Genomic DNA, 18,328 nt, shown 5'->3' with positions numbered 1-18,328 from the left:
TTTCAGATGTATTTGGTATAAATAGCTCTTCAGCTTCTTTGTTCTTTTAGTTTTTTAAACAATTTTTAAGTTTTTACAATGCTTATATTTTTAGATATGATTTTTGGAGACATTGAAATTATTTTAACTGGAAAAACTAGACTTACTTATTCTATAATTTTAAAAATGTTGAGAGTCATTGATAATAACAGACTTCAACATTATATAACAACCGATGCTATTGATAATAACAGGTTTGCAGGGAAAAGAAAATATTAAGTAGAAGATGTAATGCCAATTTTTTTTTTGCAAGAGGATTAGAGTGAATTGGTTCAATTTGATTTAATCTGAATTAGTACTCTGGTCAACATTGGCAGAATCAGATTTTTATGCTTTTAGAATAATTTTCTCTTATATCTTAGCCGATTTTATGTTGCATAATGGATGCTCCAAAGCTTATTCAATTTATTGGTGCATAATAGATGTTCAACAATTATTAATATTTACTAATAAATACAGTGTCCTGAACATTATATCTGTCTTTCTGTGGACTTCATGATTCGTCATATTGCCTAATATAGACTATAAATTCAAGAAGATCTCAATAAGTATGAATGGAAGATGCACATTGTATATAAACAGGGGATCACAAATTGTGACAAGAGGATGCACATTAATGACTCTTACTGAAATGATAAATAATTACCTCCCTCTATCTTTTATAAAATGCTTCTGACCACTAGGGAAAAATGGAAGGTGGAAAAAACAACCAATAATTTAAAGGCTTTGTCATCATATAAAATGATAAACGTAATGATAGTTTTATTCTTTTTATTCTTTTTTTTAGGTTCAGGTTCTTCGGAATGCTGGAGAAGAAGTGACTCTAACAGTGTCATTTTTAAAAAGAGCACCTGCTTTCCTCAAACTCCCATTGAATGAAGATTGTGCATGTAAGCATTTAGAAAGAATAGATAAAAGTGCTCACATCATTATAGCTACATAATTATTATTTTGACAATAATTGGTGATTTCTTCTTAAAGTTGAAATTTTTTCGTGACTGTAAATATCTTTATATTACAAAGTGTTCTACTAACCCTTATGAAAAGGAAACAGATTTTTTTTCTTCAAGTATAGAATCACCACATTATAGTTTTTTTTCTAACATACAATTGCAGAAGTATTACTTGTTTTAAAAATAAGCATCATATCAAATATCATGTATGCATTATGCGTATCTATTAAATTTCATCAGAATACTTGGTGAATGTATTTTCTCTAACTAAAAATTACTATTAAGCAAGAATGTGTGCTTAGGTTAATCTGATGAGAGAATATAAGAAAAGCGTTTGCCTTTGTGGGAATGTACTAATTTACATAGAACTACTTAAAAAGTTATTTGTCAACTTTATTTTCTGGATGCATTTTCTAAAATGAAATGTTTATTATCTAATGCTTTTGCTGAAAAATTGAAGAATAATATATTTTTCACTGAGACATAATTTGTATGCAATAAAATGCAAATATCTTGCACAGTCGGAGCAGTTCTGAAAAGGCACACATTTGCTTAATCCACTTCCTGCAATCATAAAACTGTTCCCAGTAAATAACAGCCCAGAAATGACTACTCACTTACACTCTCTTCTTCATATATTATTTCACTTCTTCTAGAACTTTATAGAATGGAATTCTACTTTTTTAATTTTTTATTCTGGCTTCTTTCTTTATGAATAATTTCCTTCAGATTCACTTATGCTACATATTTCTTAGTTTGTTCATTTATATTGCTGTTTATTATTTCATTGTATGAATGTATTACATTTATTAATGCATCTTTCTGTTGAAGATACCAGCACTTTTTCCAGTATTTTGCTATAATAAATAAAGCTGCTGGACACATTACTTATATTTTAAGTTCAGAGGTACAAGTGCACGGTTCTTACATAGGTAAACTTGTGTCATGGGGGTTCATTGTACACAAACCAGTTATTAAGCTTAGTGACCATTAATTACTTATCCTGATCTTGTCCCTCCTCCAACCCTACATCCCACCGAAAGGCCACAGTGTGTGTGGTTCCCCTCTATTTGTCTATGTGTTCTCATCATATTGCTCTCACTTATAAGTGAGAATGTGAAGTATTTGATTTTCTGTTCCTGTGTTAGTTTGCTAAGGATAATGGCCTCCAGCTCCATCCATTCATGTCCCTGCAGTGGACATGATCTCATTCTTTTATTATGGTGGCATAGTATTTCATGGTGTATATGTACATTTTTGTTATCCATTATATCACTGAAGGGCATTTAGGTTGATTCCATGTCTTTACTATTGTGAATAGTGCTGCAATGAACGTACGCATGCATGTGTCTTTATAATAGAATGATTTATATATTTCAAGTATATACCATTTGACCCAGCAATCCCATCACTGGAAGCTTCTTGTATAAGGGTTTTGGCAGTTTTATAATTTTATTTTAGTACAATAAATACCTAAGAATGGAATTGCTGAGTGACTATATAGATGTATAATTAACTTGTTAATAAATTGCCAAATTTAGAGGGGTGCAGTGGCCCATGTCTATAATCCCAACATTTTGAGAAGCCGAGGCTGGCAGATCATCTAAGCTCAGGAGCTCAAGACCAACCTGAACAACATGTTAAAATGCCGTCTCTACCAAAAATAAAAATAAAAATAAAATAAAAATAAAATAAAATTCACCAGGCATGGTGGCATGTGCCTGTGGTTCCAGCTACTTGGGAGGCTGAGGTGGGAGGATGGCTTGAGCCTGGTAGGCTGAGGATGCAGTGAACTGAGATCATGCCACTGTACTCCAGCCTGGGTGACAGCGTGAGACCCGGTTTCAAAAATAAATAAATAAATATAAATAAATTGCGAAATTTATTTCCAAAGTGAGCATATTTTTTATTGTGGGAAATAACACATAACTTAAAATTTACCATCTTTACCATTTTAAGTGTTCAGAAGAGTAGTCTTAAGTCTATGTACGTTAGTGTGTAACATATCTCTAGAAACTTTTGATATTGCAAAATGGAAATTCTATACCCCTTAAACTATTCCCTGTTTTCCTCAGAGTCACCCCCTGGCAAACACCATTGTACTTTATGTTTATAAGAATTTGACCACTTTAGTCACCTTGTGCACTTGGAATAATCCAGTATTGTTCTTTCTGTGATTAGCTTATTTCACTTAGCATAATGTTCTTAAGACTCATCTGTGTTGTAGAATATGACAAAATTTCATTCCTATGTGAGATTGAATAACATTCCTTTGTATGCATATACCACATTTTCTTTATTCAACCTTTATTCAAACCTTGAACAGTGAGCATTTAGGTTGGTTATTCTTTGTTATTGTGAATAATGCTGCAATGAACATGAGTGTACAAATACCTTTCACAACTCTGCTTTCAGTTATTTTTGATATACACTCAGAAGTGGGATTCCTGGATCATATGATAATTCTATTTTTAGTTTTTTGAAGAATGACCATACTGTTTTCCATAGCAGGTACATCATTTTACACTCTAAGTAACAGAGGCAAAGGTTCCAATTTCTGCATATCCTCACCAGCACTTCTTATTTTCTGTTTTTTACTTCGTTTTGTTTTGGTTTTGGTAGTGGCCATTCTAATGGTTGTCAGGTGATAACTCACTGTGGTTTTGATTTGAATTTCCCTGATAATCGGTAATGCTAAGCATCTTTTCACATATTTATTGACCATTTGCATATTTTCTTTGAAGACATGTCTATTCAAGTCTTCCATCCAGTTTTAAATCTGGTTATTTATTTTGCTGTTGTTGAGTTGTAAGAATTATTTAGATACTCTGGCTATTAACGTATTATCAGACATATGGTTTGAAAATATTTGTTCCCATTTCAAAAGTTGCTGTTTCACTCTGTTGATCATTTTATTTATTTTACAAAAATTTTAATTCTTCTGTAGTCAAGTCTATTTTTGCTTCTAATGCCTGTGTTTTTGGTGTCCTATTCAGGAAATAATTGCCAAATCCAGAGTCATAAAGAGTTTTCTCTAAGTTTTCTGCTAGGATTTTTTACAGTTCAAGTCTAATGTTTAGGAATTTAATTTGTTTTGAGTCAATTTCTACACATAATATCAGATAAGTGCCCAACATTCTTTTGCATGAGGATATCCAGTTTTTCCAATACAATTAATTGAAGAGAAGATTATTCTTTCCCTATTGTATAACCTTAACAAGTTTGTTTAAAATAATTTCATCACATATTGAGGGTTAATTTTAGGATTATTCTGTTTCATTTTTCTGTGTGTCTGAATTAATGCCAGTACCACGTTGTTTTGATTACTGCAGCTTTGTAGTATATCTTGAGTTCAGAAAGTGTAAAGCCCCAGCTCTGTTTTTCTTTCTCCAGAATTTTTTGACTATTCAGAATTAGTTGAGGTTCTATATGAATTTTAGGATAGATTTTCTATTTCTGCAACATAATACCATTGAGATTTTGATAGGGATTGCATTGAACCTATAGATTGCATTGCTTAGTATGGACATTTTAACAACATTAATTCTTCCAATACATTAGCATGGAATGTCTTTCCATTTATTTGTTTCATCTTTAATTTCTCAATGCTGTTTTCTAGTTTTCAGTGTAAAGACTTTTAACTTTTTGAGTTAGATTATTCCTAATTATTCTTTTTGATGCTATTATAAGTAAAATTGTTTTCCTTTTTTATTGTTAATGGATAGAAACAACTGATTTTTTATGTTGTCTATTCTGCAACTCCCTTAGACTTGTTTATTAGTTTTAACATTTTTGTGTGTGTTTAAACTTTAGAGTTCTCTACACACAAGCTCATATCTGCAAAAAAGATAATTTTACTTCTTCTTTTGAATTTGGGTGACTTTTATTTCTTAGTCTTGCCTAATTGCTTCTGGCTATAACTTTTGGTTGCATGTTGAATAGAGGACTTGAGAGTGGGCATCCTTGCCTTATTCCTAATCTTAGAGGAAAAGCTTTCAGTTTTCCATCATTCAGTCTAGGGTTAGCTGTGGGCTTTTCATATATGAATTACCTTTATTATGTTGAGATAATTTCCTTCTGTTCCTAGTTTGTAAAATGTATTATATTTTAAATTGTGAAAACGTATTGAATTTGGCAAATGCTTTTTTCTTCATCAATTGAGGTGACTATGTGGGATTTTTTTTTTTTTTCTGCCATTCTGTTACTGTGGTGTGTTAATTACATGGATAGATTTTTTTTCATGTTGAACCATCCTTGCATTTCAGGAGTAAGTCACAATTGATCATGGTGTATAATCTTTTAAATTGGTAGTTGAATTCAGTTTTTTAGTATCTTTTTGAGAACTTTTGCATTCATGTTCATCAGGAGTACTGGTTTGTAGTTTAATTTTTTTGTAGTATCTTTGTCTGGTTTTCATATCTGGGTAATGTTCACCTCAAATTGGAAACTGCTTTCCCCTCATCAAATTTTTTTTAAAGAATATGAGAAGGATCAGTGCTAATTCTTCTTTAAATGCTTGGTAAAGCTCTACAGGAAAACCATCTAGTTGTGGGTTCTTCCTTTATGTGAAGAATTTATTAATGATTCAATTTCCTTACTAGTTCTATGTCTGTCTGTATTTTTTGTTTTTCCATAATTGATTGTTGGTATGTCACGTATTTCTAGAATTTTATCTATTTTTTCTAGATTATTCAGTTTGTTGGCACATAATTGTCCACATTACTCTCTAACAATCCTTTTGGTTTTTGTGGCATCAGTTGTCATGTCTACTCTTTCATTTCTAATTTTTATTTACATTTTTTTACTTTTTGGATTAGCCTAGTCAAAGTTTTGTCATTATTGTTGATCTTTTCAATAAACCAAGTATTCGCTTAGTTGATTTTCTATATTGTCTTTCCATTTTATTTATTTCTGCTCTAATCTTTATAATTACTCTCCTTCTGCTACCTTGGGTTTAGTTTATTTCTTTTTCTAGTTTTCGAAGGGTAAAATTTGGTTGTAGATTAGAGGTTTTTAAATTATTTTGTAACGTACTGCTTTAACATACGAATGTTTACTGATAAAATTTTGTCTCTTAGTAACGCTTTTACTGTATCCTATGAGTTTGTGTATGTTGTGTTTCATTTTAATTTGTTGGATATTGTTTAAAATATTTTTAATTCCCTTGTGATTTCTTTTTTGACTCATTGGTTCTTCAAAATTTCATTTCTTAATTTCCACTCATTTGTGTATTTTTCAATTCTCTCTCTGCTATTGATTTCTAGCTTAATACCATTGTATCAGGAAAGATATTTGGTATGAGTAAAATCTTCTTAAATTTAATAAGAGTTGTTTTGTGACCACACATGTAAACTATTAGGGAGAATATTTTGTGTACACATAAGAAGAACGTATATTTCAGGCAAACGGTCTGGAGTGGACCTCCAGCAAAATCCAGCAGACCTGCAGCATAGGGTCCCGATTGTTAAAAGGAAAACTAGCAAACAGAAATAGCATCACCATCAACAAAAAGGATGTCCACAAAAAAACCCATCCAAAGGCCCCAACATCAAAGACCAAAAATAGATTAATCCACGAAGATGAGGGAAATACCAGCACACAAAGGCTGCAAATTCCAAAAACCAGAGCACCACTTCTTCTCCAAAGGGTCACAACTCTTCACCAGCAAGGGAACAAAACTGGATGGAGAATGAGTTTGACGAATTGACAGAAGTAGGCTTCAGAAGGTGGGTAATAACAAACTCCTCCAAGCTAAAGGAGCATGTCCTATCCCAATGCAAGGAAGCTAAGAACTTTGAAAAAAGGTTAGAGGAATTGCTAACTAGAATAACAAGTTTAGAGAAGAACATAAATGACCTGATGGAGCTGAAAAACACAGTATAAGAACTCCATGAAGCACACACAAGTATCAATAGCCAAATTGATCAAATGGAAGAAAGGATATCAGAGACTGAAGATTATCATAATGAAATAAAGTGTATAGACAAGATTAGAGAAAAAAGAGTGAAAAGGAATGAACAAAGTCTCCAAGAAATATGGAACTATGTGAAAAGACCAAATCTACATTTGAATGGTGTGCCCAAAAGTGACAGGGAGAATCGAACCAAGTCGGAAAACACTCGTCAGGATATTATCCAGGAGAACTTCCCCTACATAGCAAGGCAGGCCAACATTCAAATTCAGGAAATACTAAGAACACCACAAAGACACTCCTCAAGAAGAACAATCCCAGGACACATAATCATCAGATTCAGCAAGGTTGAAATGAAGGAAAAAGTGTTAATGGCAGCCAGAGAGAAAGGTAGTGTTACCCACAAAGGGAAGCCCATCAGACTAACAGCAGATCTCTCTGCAGAAACCCTACAAGCCCGAAGAGAATGGGAGCTAATATTCAACATTCTTAAAGAAAAGAATTTTCAACCCAGAATTACATATCCAGTCAAACTAAGCTCCATAAGTGAAGGAGAAATAAAATCCTTTACAGAAAAGCAATTGCTGAGAAATTTTGTCACCACTAAATCCACCTTACAAGACCTCCTGAAAAAAAAGTGCTAAATATGGAAAGGAAAAACTGATACCAGCAACTGCAAAACTATATCAAATTGTAAAGACCATCAATGCCATTAAGGAACTGCATCAACTAATGGCAAAATAACCAGGTAGCATCATAATGACAGGATCAAATTCACACATACCAATATTAACCTTAAATGTAAATAGGCTAAATGCCCCAATTAAAAGACACAGACTGGCAAATTGGACAAAGAGTTAAGACCCATTGGTGTGCTGTATTCAGGAGACCCATCTCATGTGCAAACACACACATAGGCTCAAATAAAGGGATGGAGGAATATTTACCAAGCAAATGGAAAGTAAAAAAATGCAGGGGTTGCAATTCTAGTCTCTGATAAAACAGACTTTAAACCAAAAAAGATCAAAAAAAGACAAAGGAGGGCATTACATAATGATAAAAGTATCAATGCAACAAGAAGAGCACCCAATATAGGAGCATCCTGATTCATAAAGCAAGTTCTTAGAGACCTACAAAGAGACTTAGACTCCCAGACAAAAATAGTGGGAGAGTTTAACACCACACTGTCAACATTAGGCAGATCAAGGGGACAGAAAATTAACGGGTATATTCAGGACTTGAACTCAACTCTGGAGCAAGTGGATTTAATAGACGTCTTAAGAACTCTTCACCCCAAATCAACAGAATATAAATTCTTCTCAGCACCACATCACACTTATTCTAAAGTTCACCATATAATTGGAAGTGAAACACACCTCTGAAAATGCAAAAGAATGAGAATCATAAGAAACAGTCTCTAAGATTATAAGGCTATCTAATAAGAACTCAGTATTAAGAAACTCACTCAAAACCACACAACTACATGGAAAATGAACAACCTGCTCCAGAATGACTACTGGGTAAATAACAAAATTAAGGCAGAAATAAGTTTTTTGAAACCAATGAGAACAACGACAAAACCTACCAGAATGTCTGGGACACCACTAAAGCATGTTTAGGGGGAAATTTATAGCACTAATTGCCTGCAAGAGAAAGTACAAGATTTCTAAAATTGACATCCTAACATAACAATCAAAAGAGCTAGAGAAGCAAGAGATAACAAATGTAAAAGCTATCAGAAGACAAGAAATAACTATGATTAGAGCAGAACTTAAGATGATGGAGACTCAAAAAACCTTTCAAAAAAATCAATGAATCCAGGGGCTATTTTTCTTTGAAAAGATTAATATAATAGACCACTATCCAGACCGATAAAGAAGAGAGAAGAATCAAGTAGACACAATAAAAAATGATAAAGGGGATATCACTACGATCCCATAGAAATATATTACTACCATCAGAGAATACTATATACACCTCTATGCAAACAAACTAGAAAATATAGAAGAAATGGATACATTCCTGGACACATACACCCTCCCAAGTCTAAACCAGGAGGAAGTCGAATCCCTGAATAGGCCAATAACAAGTTCTGAAGTTGAGGCAGTAATTAATAGCCTGCCAACCAAAAAAAAAGCCCAGGACCAGATGGGTTCACAGTCAAATTCTACCAGAGGTACTAACAGGAGCTGGTATCATTCCTTCTTAAACTATTCCAAATCATAGAAAAAGAGGGACTCTGCCCTAACTCATTTTATGAGGCCAGCATCATCCTAATACCAAAACCTGGCAGAGCCACAACAAAAAAAGAAAATTTCAGGACAATATCCCTGATATACATTGAAGAGAAAATCCTCCATAAAATACTGGCAAACTGTATCCAGCAGCACATCAAAAACCTTATCCACCACCATCAAGCCGGCTTCATTCCTGGGATGCAAGACTGGTTAAACATATGCAAATCAATAAATGTAATCCATCACATAAACAGAACCAATGGCAAAAGCCACATAATTATCTCAATAGATGTAGAAAAGGCCTTCAATAAAATTTGACACCCTTTTATGTTAAAAACTCTCAATAATCTAGTTATTGATGGAATGTATCTCAAAATAATTAGAGCTATTTATGACAAACCCACAGCCAATATCATACTGAATGGGCAAAAGCTGGAAGCATTCCCTTTGAAAACCATCACAAGACAATGATGCCCTCTCTCACCACTCCTATTCAATGTAGTATTGGAAGTTCTGGCCAGGGCAATCAGGCAAGATAAAGAAATAGAGTATATTCAAACAGGAAAAGATGAAATCAAATTGTCTCTGTTTGCAGATGACATGATTGCATATTTAGAAAACCCTATTATCTCAGCCCTAAATCTCCTTAAGCTGATAAGCTACTTCAGCAAAGTCTCGGGATATAAAATCAATGGGAAAAAATTACAGTAATTCCTATGCACCATTAATACACAAACAGAGAGCCAAATCATAAGTGAACTCCCATTCACAATTGCTACAAAGAGAGTAAAATACCTAGGACTACAACTTACAGGGGAAGTGATTGATCTCTTCCAGGAGAACTGCAAAACACTGCTCAAGGAAATAAGAGAGGACACGAACAAATGGAAAAACATTCCATGTTCATGGATAGGAAGAATCAATAGAGTGAAAATGGCCATACTGCCCAAAGAAATTTATAGATTCAAGCTACCATTGACTTTCTTCACAGAATTAGAAAAAACTATGTTCAGTCTCATATGGAACCAAAGAAGAGCCCATAGAGCCTAGAGCATCCTAAGCAAAAGAACAAAACTGGAGGCATCATGCTACCTGACTTCAAACAATACTACAAGGCTACAGTAACAAAAATGTCATGGTACTGGTAACAAAACAGGTATATAGACCAAGGGAACAGAACTGAGGCCTTAGAAATAGCCACACATCTACAACCATCTGGTCTTTGACAAACCTGACAAAAACAAGCAATGGGGAAAAGATTCCCTATTTAATAAATGGTGCTGGGAAAACTGGCTAGCCATATGCAGAAAACTGAAAATGGACCTCTTCCTTAAACCTTATACAAAAATTAACTCGTGATGGATTAAAGACTTAAACATAAGATCTAAAACCATAAAAACCCTAGAAGAAAATCTAGGCAATACCATTCAGGGCATAGGCATGGGCAAAGACTTCAGGACTAAAACACCAAAAGCAATGGCAACAAAAGCCAATATTGACAAAAGGGGTCTAATTAAACTAAAGAGCTTCTGCACAAAAAATAAACTATAATCAGGGTGAACAGGCAACCCACAGAATGGGAGAAAAAGACAAAGGGCTGATATCCAGAATCTATGAGGAACTTAAATTTACAAGAAACAAACAATGCCATCAAAAAGTGGGCAAAGGATATGAACAGACACTTCTCAAAAGAAGACATTTATGTGGCCAACAAACGTATGAAAAAAAGCTCATCATCACTGATCATTAAATAAATGCAAATCAAACACAATGAGATACCATCTCATGTCAGTTAGAATGGCAATCATTTAGAAGTCAGGAAACAACAGATGCTAGGGAGGATTTGGAGAAACAGGAACGCTTTTACACTGTTGGTGCAAGTGTAAATTAGTTCAACCATTGTGGAAGACAAGGTGGCAATTCCTCAAGGATCTAGAACCAGAAATACGATTTGTCCCAGCAGTCCCTTTACTGGGTATATACCCAAAGGAATATAAATAATTCTACCATAAAGACATATGCATACTTCTGTTTATTGTAGCAGTATTTACAATAGCCGAGACATGCAACCAACCCAATTGCCCATCAATGATAGACTGGATAAAGAAAAGTGGTGCATATACACCATAGAATACTATGCACCCATAAAAAGGATGAGTTCATTTCCTTTGAGGGACATGGATGAAACTGGAAACCATCACTCTCAGCAGACTAATGCAGGAACAGAAAACCAAGCACTGCATGTTCTCACTCATAAGTGGGAGTTGAACATTTGGGAACACATGGACACAGGGAGGGGAACATCACACACAAGGGCCTGATGGTGGGTGGAAGTCTAGGGGAGGGATAGCATTAGGAAAAATACCTAATGTAGATGATGGGTTGATGGGTGCAGCAAACCACCATGGCACGTGCATAGCTATGTAACAAACCTGCATTTCCTGCACATGTACCCCAGGACTTGAAGTATAATAAAAAAAAAATACCTTTTGCTAAAACATGCTAAGAATCATCTTAACCTTCACTGAGTTGCAGCCTTTTTGTTAGTCTCTATATTGATGGAGATGCTGACTGATCAGAGTGGTGGTCGCTGAAGTTTGGAGTGGCTATGATAATTCCTTGAAATAGACAACAATGAAGTATGTCACATTCATTAACTCTTCCTTTCATGAAAGATTTCTCTGTAACATGTAATAGTCTTGGGGCATTTTACCCATATTAGAACTTCCTTCAAAATTAGTCAATCTTCTTAAACTCTGCAACCATTTTATCAACTAAGTTTATGTAATATTCCACATACTTTATTGTCATTTCAACAATGTTCATAGCATCTTCACCAAGAATAGATTCCATCTCAAGAAAACACTCATGAGATTGGAACAATTCAGTCACGTCTTCAAGCTCTACTTCTGATTGTAATTCTTCAGCTATTTCCTTCACATCTACACTTACTGTCTCCACTTGAGAAGTCTTGAATTCCTCAAAGTCACCCATGAGGGTTGGCATCAACTTCTTCCAAATGCCTCTTAATATTGATATTTTTACCTACTCCCATCAATATTAATCATGAATATCCTTTATAGTATCAACAATGGAGAATCCTTTCTAGAAGGTTTTCAATTGACTTTGCCTAGATCCATCAGAGTAATCCCCATCGACAGCAGCTATCCTTTTATTAAAAATATTTATTAAATAATATGATATGAAACTTTGAAATTCATTTTTGATCCATGGACTGCAGAATGGATTTTGTGTTAGCAGGCATGAGAACTACATTAATTTTGTCCATCTTCATCAATACTCTTGGGTGACCAGGTGCATTGTCAATAAGCAGTAATTATTGGAAAGGAATGTGTTTTGATGTGTGTTTCAGGGTGTGTGTGTGTGTGTGTGTGTTTGTGTGTTTGTGTGTTTCTGAGCAGTAGGTCTCAACAGTGGACTTAAATATTCGGTAAACCTTGCTATAAACAGATACACTGCCATCTAGGCCTTGTTGTTCCATTTCTAGAGCACAGGCAGAGTAGATTTAACATAATTATTAAGGGACCTATCCGTGCCCTAGGATTTCAGAACAGTAAATAAAAATGGAATTCAACTGATAGCAGCTGCATTAGACCCTAACAAGAGAGTTCGCTGAAGTTTGGAAGGCAGACATTAACTTCCTTTTATTTTTTTTGAGACAGAGTCTCATTCTGTCACCCAGGCTGGAGTGCAGGGGTGTGATTTGCACTCACTTCAGCCTCTGCCACCAAGGTTCTATCTATTCTTCTGCCTCAGACTCCCAAGTAGCTGGAAATACAGGTACGCACAGTTTATTTTTGTATTTTTAGGAGAGTCGGGATTTCAATGTGTTGGCCAGGATGGTCTTGATCTCCTGACCTTGTGATCTGCCTGCCTCAGCCTCCCAAAGTGCTGGGATTATAGGCGTGAGCCACCGTGCCTGGCGTGACTTCCTTCTACCTAAGAAAGTCTTAGATGTCATCTTCTTCTAATATGAGGCTCTTTAATGGATAAATCAAAAATCTGTTTTTTAGTGAAGACGCATTCAGCATTGATCCCAGCCCTAGTTACAGCTTCTAAAGCTCCTGCAAGAGCACTTGTTTCTTCATCTTGTAATTTTATATATGGTGACAGTGTCTTTTCTTGAGTCCCATAAAGCAACATTTGCTATCTTCAAACTTTTGTTTCTGTACTTTCCTCACCTCTCAGCCTTTATAGAATTGAAGAGCGTTAGTACCTTGCTCTGTATTAAGATTTAGCTTAAGGGAATGCTGTGGCTGGATTGATCTACCCAGGCCACTAAAACTTTCTCCTTATCAGTAATAAGATTGTTTTGCTTCAACATATACGTGTTCACTGGTGTAGCACTTTTACCTTCCTTCAAACACTTTCCCTTTGCATTCACAACTTGGCTAACTGGCAGAAGTTTGTTTTTTGGCTTATCTTGGCTTTCAATATGCCTTCTTCACTAGGCTATTCTTTTTTAGCTTGTGATTTGAAGTGAGAGATTTGCAACTCTTTCTTTTACTTGAGCACTTAGAGGCCATTGTGGGGTTATTCATTGTTCTAATTTCAATATTATTGTATCTTAGGGAATATGGAGGCCCAAGGAGAGGGAGAGAGATGGGGAACAGATGGTGAGTTGAGCTGTCAGAACACATACAACATTTATTCATTAAGTTCCTTGCCTTACGTGGCATGGTTTGTGAAGCTCCAAAAGAATTACAATAGAAACGTAAATGATGACTGATCACAGATCACTATACCACGTAAAATAATAATAAAAAATTTGAAATACTGTGAGAATTACCAAAATGTGATGCAGAGACATAAAGGGACCACAAACTATTATAAAAACAGCATATAGATCTGCTGGATGCAGGACTGACATAAACCTTCAATTTATAAAAATCTGTGAAGCAAAATCAAGAAAAATGTAATAAAATGAGGTATGACTGTACTTGGATATTGGTTTTTAAATCCATTTAACCACTTTATGTCTGTGGTTTTGGAAGTTTATTCCACTTATGTTTAAATAATTGCTGATAAGGATGCACTTACTACTGTCATTTTGTTGTGTTCTGTATATCTTATAGTAACATTGTCTCTCTTTTCCTCTGTAGCTACTTTCATTTGTTTCCTTGTTTTTTGTAGTTCCATGCTTTGATCCTTTTATCAATTTCTTTTGTGTATCCTTTATAGGTATTTCTGTGACTTTTATTAGTATTGCATAGAACAAACTATAACAATTTATTTTAAATGGATAATAACTTAATAACAATATAAAGATCTTACTCCTTTACATCCCCTCCCCACCTTCTATACCATATACTGGTTTCACGTTAGTGTCTCTGTTGGGGAATGAAATATAGAGATTTCTATCCCACAATTTTGCTGTTATTAATTCCCTTTTACCTATTTTTAATGGACAAATATACTTGTTAAATTATTATTTTCTGTTAAAAACAAGTCACCTAGGCAAGAAATAATTGTAAGTTAATACACTTTATTAAATACTATTAACCGTTTTTAAATAAGTGAATTTAAACTGATGTCAATCACATACACTACCTTATAATTACCTTGTTATATTTTAGATCCCTTAACCCGCTTGTATAGGTATAGTTCTGCCACAGATTCCACATCTGTGAATTTAGCCTACTGCAAATCAAAATTATTAATTAAAATACTACACGACAATAAAAATAATACAAATAAACAGTACAGTATAACAACTACATACATATCATTTACATTGCATTTGGTATTATATGCAGTCTAGAGATGATTTAAAATATACTGAAGGATGTGCATAGGCTATATGCAAATACTACATCATTTTATATAAGGGACTAGAGCAGATGTGAATTTTGGTATGTGCAGGGTGTCCTGGAATCAATCTCCCTGGGAGGAATGGCTGTATAGTTATTTTTCACAGTTTTGTCATTTAAATTCTATACCACAATAAAAATTACTATGAACACACCTTCATTATTCTGTATTTGTCTACATCTACCTTTACCAGAGGACATTATTTTTTATATGCATTTCTGTTTCTGTCTAGTGTTCTTTTATTTCAACTTGAAGAATTCTCTTTAGCATTTTTTGTAAAAGAGTTCTAGTGGTGATGAAGTCCCATGGTTTTTGTTTATTTAGGAAGATCTTTATTTCTCCTTCACATTTATTGAACAGGTTTGCTGGGTATAGTATTCTAGATTGGCTGATTTTATTTTTCTTTGAGCACTTTGAATATATCATCCCACCCCTATCTCCCTATAATGTTTCTGCTGAGAAACGTGTTGATCTATGAGATCTTCCTTTTACCTGCAAAAGTGCATTTTTTTTCTTGCAGCTTTCAAGATTATCTGTTTTATCTGTTACTTTTGACAGTTTGATAATAGTGGGTTTCAGGGTGAGTCTTTTTAGGTTCATCCTAGTTGGAGATCTTCAAGTTTCTTGTATTGAATGTTCATTTCCTTCCTCAGATTTGGGACACTTTTGAAAATTGTTTATTTGAATAAGCTCTTTGCCCATCTCCTTCTTTTTTTCGGACTTCTATAAAGTGTATATTGGTCTGCTTGATGGTGTCATATAAATCTGTTAGCATTTTTTCACTTTTCCTAATTCTAATTTCTTTTTATTCCTCAAACGTCATGCCTTTGAATTCATTTACTCCTTCTTCTGCTTGATAAAATCTGCTGTTGATATTCTCTAGTGAATATTGTACTTCATTATTGTATTCTTCAGCTTCAGAATTTCTGGTTTTTTTTTAATCTTTTCCATAGTTTTTGATATTTTCAGTTTTTTCATGCATAATTTTTCTAATTTTATGTAGCTATCTGTGTTTTTGCTTTTAGCAAATTGAGCTTCTTTAAGATGATTATTTTGTGTTTTTAAAGACAATTTATAGACCATGGTTTCCAGTTGGTTTCTGGTGTTTTCTTTTGTTTCTCTGTTGCTTCCTATGTCTGTGCTATTATTTTTTTCTGGGATTTGTGAATTTGAAAAAATCAGCCATGTCTCTTAGACTTTTTCTAACTGGTTTCACACAGGAAAAGAACTTCACCAATCAGCCTTGGTAAAGTGTCTCCCAAACATTTTTAGGGGATTCATCTTCTCTGGGCATGTAAAATCCCAATAGAGAGGTTTATTGGTTTCTTTTTCCCAACCTTATAATTACTATTTCCTCTGCTCTCTGGCTGCAGAACTGCAGGTTCTCTAGTACTGCAATGAGCCCCTGAACCCTTCTGTGTTCTCTGAGCCTCAGGCATCCAGAGTATGCTATTTCTATCAGTGCACCCAGTCAGTGACATAGAAACCAGACCCTTGTCCACTCCCCAAAAAACCAGAACATTAGATGGGCATTTTTTGCTTTTCTTCCACTCTAGAGAGTGACTGCAAGTTTGACATTTACTTCTGATCACACCAAGTTGTTCTGACTTAGTGGATGGGCTGTCATGGGCGAAACAAAATGGCCTTTTTACCCATTTTTAATGTGGCTGTTCTTGGCTTTGACCTTAGCTGTGTTACTGTGACTTATTAACTAGTTTCTCGAGTACTCTTTAAAGCTTTTTGAACTATATATTGTTGCAAAGTTGGTATCTCTATGGGAAGCAAGGTCTGGGGTTTCTATTCCACCATCTTTCTGAACTACACCAAAGTTGGCATATATATACATATATGTGTGTGTGTGTATATATATACACATATATATGCATATATACACATATGTATGTATACATATTTTGACATGGAGTCTCGCCCTGTCACCAGGCTCACTGCAACCTCCACCTCCTGGGTTCAAGTGATTCGCCTGCTCAGCAACCCGAGTAGCTGGGACCACAGGTGCTCACCACCACACTCGGCTAATTTTTGTATTTTTAGTAGAGACTGGGTTTCACCGTGTTGGCTAGGATGGTCTCTATCTCCTGTACTTGTGATCTGCCCACCTCATCCTCCCAAAGTGCTAGGATTACAGGTGTGAGCCACCGTGCCCGGCGCAAAGTCAGCATATTTTTAAACAACTCCCACTGTCCTCCATAGCAATGTATGCAAGCACTGGTTGCCCTACATTCTTTCCAATATTTGATGCTCAAATATTTTTTTTCCAGTCATTCTATTGAGTGCACAGTGAAATCTTATTGTAGTTTTAATTTATATTTTCCTGATGACTAATAATAATTATTTCCATATTGTGTGATTATTGGCCATTTGCACATCTTATTTTGGGAAGCTTCTGTTCAAGGCTTTTCCCTGTTTTTCTATTGGTATGTTGTTTTTACTATTACAGTGCATGAGTTTTTAAAAATATTGTCTATATAAGCCTTTTGCCAGTGATATAAATTACAAAGATTTTCTCTTAGTCTTTGTGTAACTACATTTTTCACTTGAGGTTGTCTTTGTTAACAGAAGCTTTTTTTACTTTTATTGTTTTTGTATCCTCCCTAAGACATACTTGCCTACCCCAAGGTTGCAAAGATATTTTTTCTTATTTTCCTCTAGAGGGTTTGTTGCTTTAGCTTTTATGTTTACATTTATAATGTATCTTATATTTTTGTGCATCTTAGATAAGAATCAATTGTGCGTATTTGAATTTGTATACATATGATTATTATTTGATCATACATGTTTGGATCTATTTTGGGATACTTTGTTATTTCCACTAATTTACATGTCTATTTTTTAAATGAAAATCACATTGTTTATTATTGTAACATATCCTAAAGTGACCTATAATAGGTTCTTCAACTTTACAATTTGTAAAGACTGTTTGGCTATTCTACATCTATTGTATTGCTGCATATATTTTAGAAATAACATGCCACTTTGTATAAAAAGTGTATTGGAATTTTGAATGGAACTAAATTAAATTTATAAACAATTTGGAAATTAACCCCTTAATAACGTTAAGTCGTAGTCGATGAACATGATATACGTTTTCATTTTTTTTTCTCAGCAATATATTAGTCTTTTTAATTTGGAAGTATTGCATATCTTTCATTAAATTTACTTATATGCATTTTATGTTTTAATTTTATTGTAAATAATATTTTAAAATTTCATTGTCCATTTGTTTATTGCCAGCACATAAAATGTAATTTAACTTCATATATTAACATATTGCACAATAGCATAATTTTATTATTAATTCTAGAAAGACTTTTCTGCATTCTTAATGTTTTCCTACA

The 18,328-nt window shown here is 34.2% G+C and overlaps 1 protein-coding gene across 23 annotated transcripts in view; it reads left to right on the top strand.

Annotated features, from left to right (window-relative positions):
• The window catches only part of LOC105495692 (syntrophin gamma 1), an 893,014-nt gene that overhangs the window by 593,577 nt on the left and 281,109 nt on the right, over positions 1–18,328 (top strand). For all 23 annotated transcript variants that reach the window (XM_071068281.1, XM_071068276.1, XM_071068279.1 and 20 more), the window contains one exon: positions 827–929. In XM_071068281.1, the coding sequence (XP_070924382.1) occupies positions 827–929 (103 nt within the window). The remainder of the gene's footprint in view (positions 1–826; positions 930–18,328) is intronic.

The sequence above is a fragment of the Macaca nemestrina genome, chromosome 8 (genome assembly GCF_043159975.1).
Source record: "Macaca nemestrina isolate mMacNem1 chromosome 8, mMacNem.hap1, whole genome shotgun sequence".
Classification (NCBI taxonomy): Eukaryota; Metazoa; Chordata; class Mammalia; order Primates; family Cercopithecidae; genus Macaca; species Macaca nemestrina.
This window is presented reverse-complemented; position numbering and strand designations above follow the sequence as displayed.